Source organism: Eublepharis macularius, chromosome 9 (assembly GCF_028583425.1).
Source record: "Eublepharis macularius isolate TG4126 chromosome 9, MPM_Emac_v1.0, whole genome shotgun sequence".
Classification (NCBI taxonomy): Eukaryota; Metazoa; Chordata; class Lepidosauria; order Squamata; family Eublepharidae; genus Eublepharis; species Eublepharis macularius.
Window position 1 is genome coordinate 64,649,953 of NC_072798.1, and position 13,122 is coordinate 64,663,074.

Consider the following 13,122-nt stretch of genomic DNA (forward strand, 5'->3'; position numbering starts at 1 on the left):
CTGTCTAAGGACTAACAAGGAAAGCAGTTTACTGAGATCTGGAGAATATAGGTCCCAGTTTTCATCAGCCATGCTGACAGAGGTCTCAGATGTAAAACTGAAATGTTAGTGGTCTGGGTCAAAGAGGTATTTGGATGATAAATGGAAAAGTAAACATGATGAAAATATAAAAATAATTTTAAAATGCGATCTGCTTTGCTGCTCAGAACTCAGAATTATTTCTTGTATTGTATTAGCACTGTCTTCATAGTATGACCCCGAGTGCTATGATTTTGTTGCTTTGATTCATTCCCCGGTCCTACTAAGAGCCCAGGCTTGACAGCATCTCCTCCTTTTCCACCCCCAGAATTTTATCTCCTTGATTCTCATGGTGGGAAAGTGTGGCTGTTCTATTAATAACGTTCTTTCTATTACTTCAGTGTTAGTTACAAGAAAGAATGACAGCAGAGGAAGTTTGTAACATCCTTCAGTTTTATGTGTCTCATGTGGGAATTGCTTTCACTCTTGATTTTACTTCAACGTATCTGTGGGGGGAGGGGGTATGCTAATTTTGCGCACATTCCACTGATTTTCTCTCAGACCTGAAATTTTAAAGACTAGAAATGCATCTCTCTGTGGAGCTGATTATTACACGGAAACAGATTCTTTTTGTTGTTTCATTTAATGTGCAAAGTTCAAGGCTGTTTTGCTAATTGAAAATAATTCCTAGTATGCAAAAATATCTTGGTTCATAAAATTGCATTTTAGTTTACATTTTAATCTTCAGGGTTATAGCAGCAGTTACAATACTCCATTGTTTACATAGTCTGGAAGGAAGATGCCACATGCTTCAGTTTCAGATTGAAACATAACCATAACTTTATTGACTCAGAATATAAGCAATGTGCCTGCCCAGCCTATTATCTCTACACTACAGGGTTCTACTATCTGCACTCTTATTGGAGGGGATAAACTCTATCCCTCCTTTCTCATATTCTCTGTTTTATTTCACCCTCACTTTGAACCTCAGAGCAGTTCATGTACTTTGCCTTTTATTGCCTAAGTACCCTTACAAGTATATGTAGACCTATATATGCCCAGGGAATAGGGTTGCCAACTCCCAGCTGGGGCCTGAAGTTCTCCTGGAATTATAGCTGATCTCCAGACTACAGAGATCAGCTGCCCTGGAGAAAATGGCAGCTTCAGAGGATGGACTCTATGGTATCACATCCCTGCTGAGCTCTCTCTTTGCCCCGAACACCACCCTTCACAGGTTCTGTCTGCAAATCTTTAGGAATTTCCCAGCTTGGTGATGGCAGCTATACCTGGGAATGTGCAAGGCTGATAGGCCCTGTGGTATTTTCACATTTCTTTAGACAGCAAGATCTAGGGAAGCTGCATCATTGTTGGAATAATGACTTTAAACACCCAACCAGCCCCTCCCAGTGAGGGGGGGAGACATCCCCAGACCTGTACTTATTAAATCTTAGCCATCATGCCTGCAGACCTTGGGGACGTTTTTGAGATGTGGTGTGCAATGTGAGCCACCTGGGATGCTTTTAGTGCAGTATTTTAATCATATGATTGCTACCAATGTTTTATTATATATATTTTTATTATATTTATTTATATGTTGTGAACCTGCTCTGAGCTTGCTTGCTGGGAGAGTGGACTATAAATTAAAATTAAATACAATAAATAAATAGTCTTCTTGAGATTTCTTTTTTAACTCTTATTGGGCCTGTTAATTTATTAATTGGGATAGATGGAATACAAATCTGCTGCCTGCACCAAACAGTTCTCCTTCCATCATTCCATTTAGGTCCAAAAGAAAAAAACCCTACTTGGCCCATCTTACAATGTATTTTAAGGCGCTTGAGCAGTAAGTCAGAATGACCAGCACAAAGATGAGTAAGCAGAACATGGAAGCCCAGGGAATGCAGGGCAGTGGCTCTACCCACGTGTTCTTTCTTCTGTAGCTGGAAAAGGGCAAAGTCTTCTTTCCTCCCAGTGAAGGGACAGGAGAGTTAGAGTGTCTTCATTATATATGTACCAGACAATAAGTTATATTAACACTAGAGATGGGCACGAACCAGGAAAGTTTCAAACCGTGCAATTCGTGGTTTCTCACGTTTCACGAACCACGAACTTTCACAAACTTACCCCGGTTTGTGAACCGGTTCATTTTGTTCATGAAAACGTCACTTCCAGGTCAGCAGAAGGTCTGCGGAGACCCCCTCCCCACTCCATTGCCCAGGAAGCTGATCGATCAGCGCCAGGCTGTCTGCAGTGATGAACCAAAATACAAACCAAACGAACCGGACTAAAATTCATCACAGTTTGTGAGAAATGAGCTTCGGTTCTTATTTCAGTTCATGCCTGCCTCTAATTAACACTTTTGTGTCTCATTTGTTATCAACTTGACCCACCCTCCTTTAGTTTTTGCAATAAGATTATGACATTATTTAAACACAGAGATACAGGTTGTGGGGGGGCTCTGTTGATATCAAGGTTGGGAGGGAGTACTGGAAAAAACACTACCTGAGTTCGATTGTTTGGTATCTTAATTCTACAATAATTTTATTATTAATAATAATAGGTAATTAGTGTAACTATAAAACTTTTTTTCATTTTTCAGCTGTACAAGGATCAGGTCTTATTTTTAGAACTGTGGAGGTTACTTTACATAAAGAAGGGAACACTTTTGGATTTGTAATAAGAGGTAAGTTCTGCAAAACACTGTTTTCCTCCAAGTATTTGAGCTGGCATGTCTCCTTCTAACTTATCTTCCACTCACTCTAACCCAATACTAATTAATACATGTCTAGCAAATAACAACCCAGTACAAGTCACCCTTTCATAACATAATTCACCTTATGGGGTGGTTGTGAGAATTAGGGCCAAACCAGACCATACTCAGAGCAGCAAGGATTTTTTTAAAAAACTTAATTATCAGATGATGTGCTTGTAAATTCAGCCCAGTGGGGCAACAGGTAACTTCTGGCGTCATTTCAGGTCAGGAAAATAAAGCAGGTGAGAAAGGCTTAAAATTCCACATACTGTATGCTATAGTCCTAGTTCAAATTAGGCTATTGAGCACTCGAAAATTAAGTTTTAAATATCATTGGGCTTTCCAAACAAGGGACTCCCTATGCACATCTTGTTTGGCCGTTTGATTAGACACATGAGTTCTAGGATCAACAACATATACTTTGAGTATAACTACTGTTTTTGGTGGGACTTAAACTGTTTCCACACATCATTGGATAATGCACTCTCAGTGCACTATAGTAGTCATTTCCTGTGTGAAATAGGAAAATCCAGTTGCAAACGATTGCTGTAGTGTATTGAGAGTGCATTATCCAACATGTGTAAAAGCAGCATTACAATCCACTTTGTTTGGATTGTGCCCAAAAGAGTAGTAGGTATCTGGATCGTGAACTAATTTAATAATGCACCACCAAAACAACAGCCTGAGGTTATTTCAGTAGACTTGGTATTTTGGTGTTTTACTGGGGAAGAGAAGGAGACATATAGCAAGTGCATGCTGTGGCCTTTTAAAGATATTTAGTTTGGAAATGGGTTTTTGTACAAGAAGTGTTAAGAGGTACCTATTTCATTCTCTTTCCTAGGTGGAGCACATGATGACAGAAATAAATCTCGTCCTGTTGTAATAACATGTGTTAGACCTGGAGGGCCTGCTGACAGGTACAATCCATCTTCACACAGAAAGAGACACAAGAGAAGAAGAGATACAAAAAGCAAAGGGATAAATTATAGAGGGGAGGTGCGAGTTAGAAGACACACATCTGCAACGCACAATAGACATGTTCAAATCTAATCCTTTGTCTTTTATAAAATATGCATTTAATTGTAACAGTAATAATAGGCATGGCCCAAGACTACACAGTATGAATTTTAATTGAGACACCAAAGTTGTTAGAAGGGTCGTGTAGTGATTTTTTTTTAACCCCAAAATGCTTCAAGAGGAATACAGGGTAATGTCAGTTCCTTATCTTGTAAACTTCATGTGGTTTAATTTCAAAATGCTTTTCTCTCACATTTCATGATGATTTTTTTTCTTTTCATTTGTAGAAGAAATGTCCTCTATTCATTTTCTTCTCTGTGTGTCTCTTTTTTGATCAATGATAAATATTTGGATAAATTTTCACTTCCAGATAGGTTTTATTGAAAAAAACATAGATTTTCCATGTGTATATCACAACACACAGGGCTCTGTGGATCAGGACAAATATTTTAAAAATACAAGTAGATCCAAATAAATCTGTTAATGGTACTTTCTTTCTCTGAATAATGAGAAATGAAACAAATGTCTTCTGCGTTTGTGCAGAATACAGAGGCTGTTTGTGTGTGTGTTTGAGAGAGAGAGAGAGTGCTAAGGGAGGTAAGTCTATGAATCTGGATGATTGCCTGGCCTCTGCCCTCTCACTGGCCACTTCAATGTGGGCCTTGAAAAAGAGATGTACACTTACACACGGTGACCATTTGCTAGAGTCTTTGCTGATAAAGTTGCTTAGATGTCAGGTTCAGTTGAGATTTATTGCCAGAAGCATCAAAACTGTGTACTTGTCTTGGTTTTTAAATCATTTTAGTTTTCTCTTCCTGACTGGTGTGGATGGGGTACCATATAAGCTGGATCATAAAGTCTTGCCTCACTTTGAGTTTCACTCCTCAAGAATATTAACAGTTTTGAAAGAGAAAGCAGTAAAGCCATTGCTAAAGACGTAGCATTAGCAAGGATCCAATACAGAGTTGAAGGATTGCTAAAACAGAATATAATCAATTCTAGGACTGACATTAGATAAACATAAAATACAGGTAGTATAAGAGTACATATTCAAGCAACAGATAATATGCAAGGCAACATAGTGGTGAAGTCTATGGTCCCTAACTCATTAGTGTAGCATTTGAGACCCCTCCCTATAATCCCTCCGATCTGAGTAAAAGCGTTTTTGAATGATTCGGTTTTGCATCATTTGTGGAAAGCCAGGAGCGTGGGGGCTCTCCTGACCTCCTCAGGCAGACCATTCCATAGGATGGGGGCCATCACAGAGAAAGCCCATGTGTGGGCTGCTGTTGATTTCGTCCACGTGCAGGCCAGCACCTGCAAGAGACCCTGTTCAGATGAGCGAAGCTGCTGTGGTGGGACATAAGGAATGAAGCAATCTTGTAGGTATGCTGGGCCAAGGCCGCGAAGAGCTTTGTATGTAATAACCATTACCTTGAACTGAGCATGGTAACTGATAGGTAGCCAATGGAGTGACTGTAGGATGGGAGTGATGTTCATGCTCCTGCTCGCTCCTGCTAACATTTGAGTTGCATCATTTTGCACCAATTGGAACCTCCTAGTTAACTTAGATGGGAGACCAATGTATAGTGTATTACAATAGTCAAGATTTGATGTTACCATAGCATGGATCCAGGTGGTCAGGTCAGCCATGTCAAAGCAAGAAGCCATCTTCCAGGCTAGAGTGAGATTGTAGTAAGCATTTTTTCCAGCTGCCTTAACTTGTTTTTCTAGTAGTAGTGCTGGATCCAGTATAACCCCTAGGCTCTTAACCGAGTCTGCGAGGGTTAAGCAAACTCCATCAAAAGTGGGGAGTACAATGTCTTTCAAGATCTCTGCCTTCCCAACAAGCATCACTTCAGTCTTGTCTGGGTTCAATTTCAATTTGTTATTTTTCAGCCATTTCACCACATCTGTCAGGCAGCGATCTAAGATTTCTACTGCATCCTGTGGGGACCTGGATAGTGAGATATAGAGTTGGGTGTCATCTGCATATTGATGACATCCCACTCCATAGATTTGAATAAGTTCTCCTAAAGGTTTTACATAGAGGAGATAAGATTGCGCCCTGCAGAACCCCACAAGTTAGTTCCCGTTCTGAAGATAGCTGATCTCCGATGGCAACCCTTTAAGTCCGTTCCATGAGAAACTATTTAAACCAGTCCAAGGCACATCCTTTGATGCCCACTTCTGTTTCTAAATGCCTCAACAGGATGGCATGGTCTACTGTGTCAAAGACTGCAGACAGATCCAGGAGGAACAAGAAGGAGGCATGGCCTTTGTCTGTATCCAGACGGAGATCATCCACTAACATTACTAGTGCTGTCTCTGTCCCATGCCCTGGACTGAATCCAAACTGGGAAGGATCTAGAGCGCCAGAGTTTTCCAAGAAGATCTGAAGTTGGTCAGCTACTGCTCTCTCAATCACTTTGCCCAGAAATGGCAGATTAGAGACTGGACAATAATTGACCACATCAGTTTTGTCTAGGGATGGTTTTTTAATTAGCAGACAGATAACTGCCTGTTTGAGCGGCCGGGGGAAGGTGCCCCAAGTTAGTTATTGATTTACAATAGATCTCAGTGGATCACTTATGTGATCTTTACTTGATTTTAACAACCAAGAAGGGCAAGGATCAAACACACAAGTAGTGGCTTCCTTAGATGCCAGGATCCTGTTAAGGTCTGCCATAATTGGTTCAAAGCAGTCTAAATGTATGCCAGATAGTGTATTAAGCATTTCTCCTATCTCATTTGCATAGCATCTAGCATCCAGATCAGAGCGTATTTGTGCTATTTTATCAATGAAAAACTTAGCAAAGACCTCACAGCTAATTGTCTGTTCTTGGGACTGTAAAGGTTCAGATTTAGGGGTTAGAAGGTATTTGGATATCCTGAACAGTTGGGAGGGTCGTGAACTAGCCGACGCAATGGTTGCTGAGAAATAACGTTCCTTTGCTGCTTTCACTTCTGCTTCATAGGTCCTCCAGTGTGTTCTGTAGCAAGCTCTATCAGCTTCCCTGTGGGTTTTTTGTCAGCATCTTTCTAGACGTTTTTTGTCAGTGTCTTTCTAGACTCTTCAGGTCAGCCAGCTCCGTAGTAAACCATGGTGCTGGTTTCCATCTGAAGGGCTGGAGGGGTTGGCAAGGAGCAACAGTGTTCAAGGAACTTTGTGTTCCATGCTCCTACTCGCGAAGAATAATAGCAACCCCTCCACCCCAGCTACCATAGCAAGATTGGTGTAGGACTGCATAGCCAGGGGGAGTTAGCTGGGATAGACACACTTTGTCATTTTCCTGCAGCCATGTCTTTGTTAGACAAATCACATCAATTTTCTCTTCCTGCGACATCCCAGCAATGCATGCAATCTTGTTCCTAACAGATCTGGTATTGCATAGGATTAGTGTAGCAGGGTGTATGTGAGTGTGGAAGTGGCCCCATTGTAAACAGGTGGAATCCTAGAGAGGTTGGATAAGCAGTGAGCATTACTGTTCGATGCTGGGTGCCTTTGGTAAGTCCCACTCCCATATTTACCAGCTCCCAATTGCACTTGAATAGTACATTTGTCAGACATTTTCACCATGTAAGTAAGTAGTAAGTAAGAAGCTCAGGATTGGACCCTACAGCCAACGAATTGAAGTATCAAAGATACTAGTGGTCTCAGTGTAGGCAACAGACTAGGCTACAATCATTGTATAGTTGAGCAGCAGGGTCAAAAAGGTATTGCACCCATCCTAGATGCAGTTCATAATGTAGTGATTAGATGTGGGCACGAACCAAAAAAATTTAACGAACCAGCGGTTCGAGGTTCAGTGCCGACGACGAACGCGAGATTGCGAACCGCAATGAACATTTTCCATTGCCGAACCGGTTTGTGGTTCTTGTGGGGCATTGGCACTTTAGCAGCCCATATTCCCGGGGAGTCTTTTGCACACTCTCCTGCAGCCATCACCCAAGTTTGGACAAGATTGCAAAAGGGATCTTGGAGTTATACCCTCTCCAATCCATAATGTAGTGATGTTCCTCCTATCATCTTGTGTGCTCTAACTCGTGTAGCTGATGGCTGGTCCCGGGCTGCATTCCCCGAGCTAAGAGCTATGGGCCAAGAGCCCTTTGGCTCATGCCTCCCTGCATGGTGCCCCAGTGAAATAGCCAGGCCAGCAAGCAGCAGTACCTGAGGGGGGGCCCTTGGGCCTGGGATCCAAATGGTCAGTCCTGGTCCTGATAATATGCTTTGGGGAAAAGATAGTGAGAACATGATGGCAATGCAACTTTGGGCACATGTGAATGCTACTTCGTCACTTAAACCATTTCAGTCTGCACCTGGTTATAGGACTGAGTCAGGTTTAGTCTCGCTATGTATGATTTATGTTCATGTTGATCAACAGCCTTTGATGCAGTTTTATCATGCAGTTCTTCTAGATTGTTCAAAATCTAATGTAGACAACTCTCTATTGGATTAGGTCCTTTCTGTCTGAGAAGACTCAGAGATCGCTACATGGTGATGTTGAATCATCCCCCTGGGATTTACATACAGAATTCCATAAAATTCGGTCCTTTCCACTGTTTTTTTAATATTTATATTAGGCCAGTCAGTGAAATCATCTGCAGTTTTTGTCTGGATATCAGTATACTGAAGACACCCTGCTATATATTTCTTTAAGCTTCTAGTGGAAGCTTTCTCTGTGTCGAATCACTCTGCTGATGCTACGGTGTGAGGAAGAACAAGCTACAATTGCGTCCAATAAGAGGAAGTGATGCTGGTAGGGAAAACTGATGGCCTGCAAGGAATTGACATATCTGTCTTGGGTGGGGCAAGTTTATCCCTGTCAAGTCAGATAAAGTGGGGTGTTCTCCTGGACCTAGCTGTGGTACAAGCTGGTGCTATTGCTGGAAGCACATCATAAGTTGCCCTCTCTCCTAGACTCAGCTGATTCATGCTTCTGTAATATTTGAGTTGGTGTTTTTGCAGAGCTGTCTGTGTGAGGCTACATGCAGACAGGCCAGAGGTGGTTATACCTTTAAAGCCCTTCACATCCTAGGACCTATGTATCTAAAGAACCACCTCTCCTGATATAAACCCATGTGCAATTTAGGTCAGCAGGTTCTTTTGATTATTCTCTCAGTCTGTCTGGTCCTTTCTGTTATAACTAGAAGTCATGCTTTTTCAATTGTGGCACCTACCCCATGAAATAATCTTCTAGAGGAGGTTCAGAAAGCAACCCTCTGACCATGTAAGACTTTTCTCTTCCAAAAAACATTTAGTGCTTAACAGGACTCTCTTGTGGCTTTGTGGACTGGTTGAACTGTTCAGAAGATTTGATTGTTTTTGTTGTTATTTAGTGGAATGTATGTATAGTTTCTTGTAAGCTACTCTGACTGCAAAAGGGAGTAGGACAATTTATGTTCAAATAAATGGGCTAAGTTTTTCCATTGGTGAATGCAGTCAAACAAAACTGCTCAAAAGTTTTCCTGCTTTTGGCACTGTAGCCAGTGCAGCAGGAGACTAGCAGTGCAACCCTATGCCAGATTTCAGTCTAAGTAAACTGATTACAATGGGAGGCTGGAATGATTCTGCATAGGACTGCAGTGTAAGTCACTCAAACGGAGCAGTAGAGAATTTGGTGCCATCAGGGTTCAGTTGTAGAACAGCAGGGAATAGAAGTTCTGGGTGTTCCTCTCCATTCATTTGTTCAATGGCCATCTCTTCCTCATTAGCATGCTATCTTCCACACTCCATCTTTTGCCAATGGATGCCAAAATCATAGCCTTTTTAAAAATAACTGAGAGCATATCCTAATACATATGAGGGCTAGAAATCATGATTTTTTTTAAGCTTACAAAAAGCAAAAGAACTTGTGAAGGAAATCAAGGGATGATCATTCACCATTTGCAAACACCCCTCCCCCCCAATGTACTTGACGTGCTATGATTTCTTCATGCTATGATGTGATTTTTTCCCTTTCATTACAACTGCATTGTCTTAAGGAGGCATGAGGGTGTTTCAGGAGCCAGGTCTACATTTCTCACTGCAGTCAGTTCAACATCTTAGGGCTCAAGCAAAGTGTTTGTTACTGCATTAGATAGGTAAGGTATGACTAAAGCTTCCTATGACAGTATTGTTCTGTTGCTGTATTGCTTGGGCTTTAGCCTTCTGCCCTGCATAGATATCCTGTGAAGTTATGTATATCCAGAAGGTGATTCAGAACTGGTCCAGAAAAAAAGAATTGAATGAGACTGATTCATGGACAGAAAATTGTTAATGTCAGAATCTTTCAAATGCAGCACTGATCTTTTTTTTTTAGGAATATATGAAACTGCCTTATACTGAATAGACCATTGTCTGTGTACTCTTCTGTTCTCATCACTGCTATGAATGCAGATGTGTTTGCAGCAGCAACTGAGTTCTAAATTGGGATATTCTCCATGCTTTCCTCTTTTATCCACCTTTTGCCTCCCTCTGCCACTGCCAGGCTTTTTTCTAATTTTTTTACTCTGGGGGGGTCATTGGCAGTTGCTATTGTCTTAAGACACTATAGCAATATATCTGCTACTGATTTTTTAAAAAGCTGCTGAGGTGAAGGGGAATGGCAGGCATGGAAGGCAACTGGGAGGAAAGGGTGCCAGATGTGAGAGGGGAGGGGCCCCTTCTAGAATCCAATTCCTGGAGATTTGGGGGTGCAGCCTGGGGAAGGTGGAGTTTGGGGAGGGGAGCTGTCTCAGCAGGCATGTGATACCACAGAATCCACCCTCCAAATCTGCCATTTCCTCCAGGGGAACCAATCTTGTACTCTTGTAGATCAGCTGTAATTCCAGGAGATCTCCACACGCCACCTGGAAGCTGGTAAACCTAACCCTAATCCCATTCATACAAATCCAGAAAGATTTTACCAAATCGGAACTAAGGGAAAATGTGAGGAAAGAAGGGAAATCCAGGAAAGTGGAAGACTGTATGAAAATGTTGCCGCCACCCGCCCCCCCCCTAAACCCACTGCAGTGGGGGGGGGGTGCAGAAAAAAACCTTTATGTGGCAGCCACCTTAGTGGCTCTACAAAGTGTCAGGCAGAAGCCTCTCTCAGCCTTGCCATCCTGGATCTTCTAAAACTAGAGATGACAGGGCTTGGATCCACCAGGGTTTAGTGCCTGCAAGATACATGCTCCATCACTGAACTATTTAGGCTGCATGGACTGGTATGTAATGGTCAGAGTTCAGCAAGTAAGCATATAGAATTCAAGGATTTGATATTTTGAGTATTTTTACTCTATACCTTGCCCCAAAATACTACTTACTTCCCTTGGACTTTCAGGATAATTGCAGAGTTCATACTGAAATATGCCCTTACCTTTGAGAAAACTATCTACATAAGGGGAAAATATTATGGTGTAATTCAAATAATACATAACTACAATCCACATTAGTCACTTGCTCCACTGCTATTTTCTCATCCCTGGTTTTCTGATCAAAGCAATCTCCCCCTTCTCTTTTTAGTGACCCCTGAACTATCTTACTGTCATGCTAAATGTTAAGAGAAAAGGAGACAGGTTGGATGGCAGGAAAGGTCATAAGTGAATCACTTTGCATGTGGCTCTAAATCACATTATATAAAATTAGTAATGGCTGTGCTTCTAATCTTCTTTCAGAGAGGGCACAATCAAGCCTGGTGACAGGTTGCTTAGCGTTGATGGGATTCGGCTTGTTGGAACATCACACAGTGAAGCCATGAGTATTCTCAAACAATGCGGGCAGGAAGCAACTCTGCTGATAGAATACGATGTCTCCGTAATGGGTATGTTGAATTGCTGAGCTTTCATTCCGGGACCCATCTGTGACATTTTACTGTCCGTCTTTTAGAGGCTACTTGAACAATGATTATGACCTGTTATGCCTCCAGTAGCACAGATATTCCCATCAGCAGCATCTCATTAATCTTTCTAGGTTCGTGGAGAGGTGAACAGTATTTTATTGTAATTTAGAGTCTTACTGTTTCATGGTTTACAGACTGAAAGCTTGCCATAGCTCCTATCAGGGCAGAAACTTTCTCTGTGATTCAGGGGAGGCTCACTTATACAAAGTAGATAATGGTGTATAGGTATTTCTCTGAAATCAGTAAAAAAAATGCTTACATAGTACAACATGAACCTTTATGTCTGTTTACTGAATAGATAGTGACAGCAACAGCAGAAACTGTGTAACAGGCATAAATCCTGAAATTGCTGTGTGAGGCAGCAAAAAAGGAGAGATTCTAGTTATATAGGAATTTATATGGAAAAAGCTGTTGTTCTGGAGCAGCGAAGACAATATTGGCTGAACACAAAACAAGCCAAAATATGTTTTCTCAGTTTCTTTCCCCCTTCCTGCTACAAGAGCCTTAGCCTTTAGAAAAGCTGTTCCTGAAGTTTGGGGACTTGACAGAAATCCAAGGGCTATAATGCAGGAGATAGCCACTCCAGAGGGTGAACCAAAAGGGAATAGCCTTCTGCTTCTAGAAGACTTTTGAATCCAAGCCATTGTCTCAAGTTTTTTGTTCTCTCCCAGTAATCTGTTTCAATAAAAAAACTTATACTTTGCCTGCACACTTAAGAGTATTTAGGGCAGGTTAAATGTCTTTCTGAGTTCATAAGAAATAAATAACGCAGCAACTATATCTGTCTTCAAAAGGAATACAATGAAAATCTCATCCTTAATTTAGTAGCCTATGGAGGTTGAATAAAACAGCATGGCTTTATAGCTTTTTCATTTTTCATGGTAGGCCTTATACAAGGCCATCAACTGGGAGATTAACTGCATTTTCTTATCAATAAGGGATTTAAAAGTCTCTTCAGGAGGAGGAAAAATATGAGGCAAGTCAATTGGCTTTGTGAGATAATACCCATGGGACACTTTTCTTGGCAGTATCCTACACTGTATCTGATTATCCTGTCCTGGAATGTAGCTCTTACTAGATAGCATGATATGGATAGGAAAAGTTGTTCCTATATAGAAAATTACTGCACGAGTCTCCTGAAACTCCTGAAGTTTTCACACTTGAAATATTGAACTGTAGCTAGCCAAATAGGTTTTGGACTAGAAATGCTGAACTGTGGGTAGCAAAGTGAGTTTTATAACTATGAATTGTCAGGGAATGGATGGCTTATATTTCAGAAAATATAAAACTGAAATTTAACCTTAACAGAGAGATAAATTTCATGAAACTGAAATGTGCAAATTTAGAACTGAAAATACTCTGATCTTTCCCAATCTGAGGGAAAGAATAAAAGATTAAATGAATTAAGTTGTGGATTCTTCTGCGTGTATGTTCACATAAGTGAAGGACAATCTTGATTGACATTAGGTTGCA

At 41.2% G+C, this 13,122-nt stretch overlaps 1 protein-coding gene across 4 annotated transcripts in view; it reads left to right on the forward strand.

Annotated features, from left to right (window-relative positions):
• GRIP1 (glutamate receptor interacting protein 1) overlaps positions 1-13,122 on the forward strand; it is a 319,786-nt gene that overhangs the window by 216,219 nt on the left and 90,445 nt on the right. For all 4 annotated transcript variants that reach the window (XM_054988325.1, XM_054988327.1, XM_054988326.1 and 1 more), the window contains exons 5-7: positions 2,618-2,701; positions 3,612-3,687; positions 11,426-11,571. In XM_054988325.1, the coding sequence (XP_054844300.1) occupies positions 2,618-2,701; positions 3,612-3,687; positions 11,426-11,571 (306 nt within the window). The remainder of the gene's footprint in view (positions 1-2,617; positions 2,702-3,611; positions 3,688-11,425; positions 11,572-13,122) is intronic.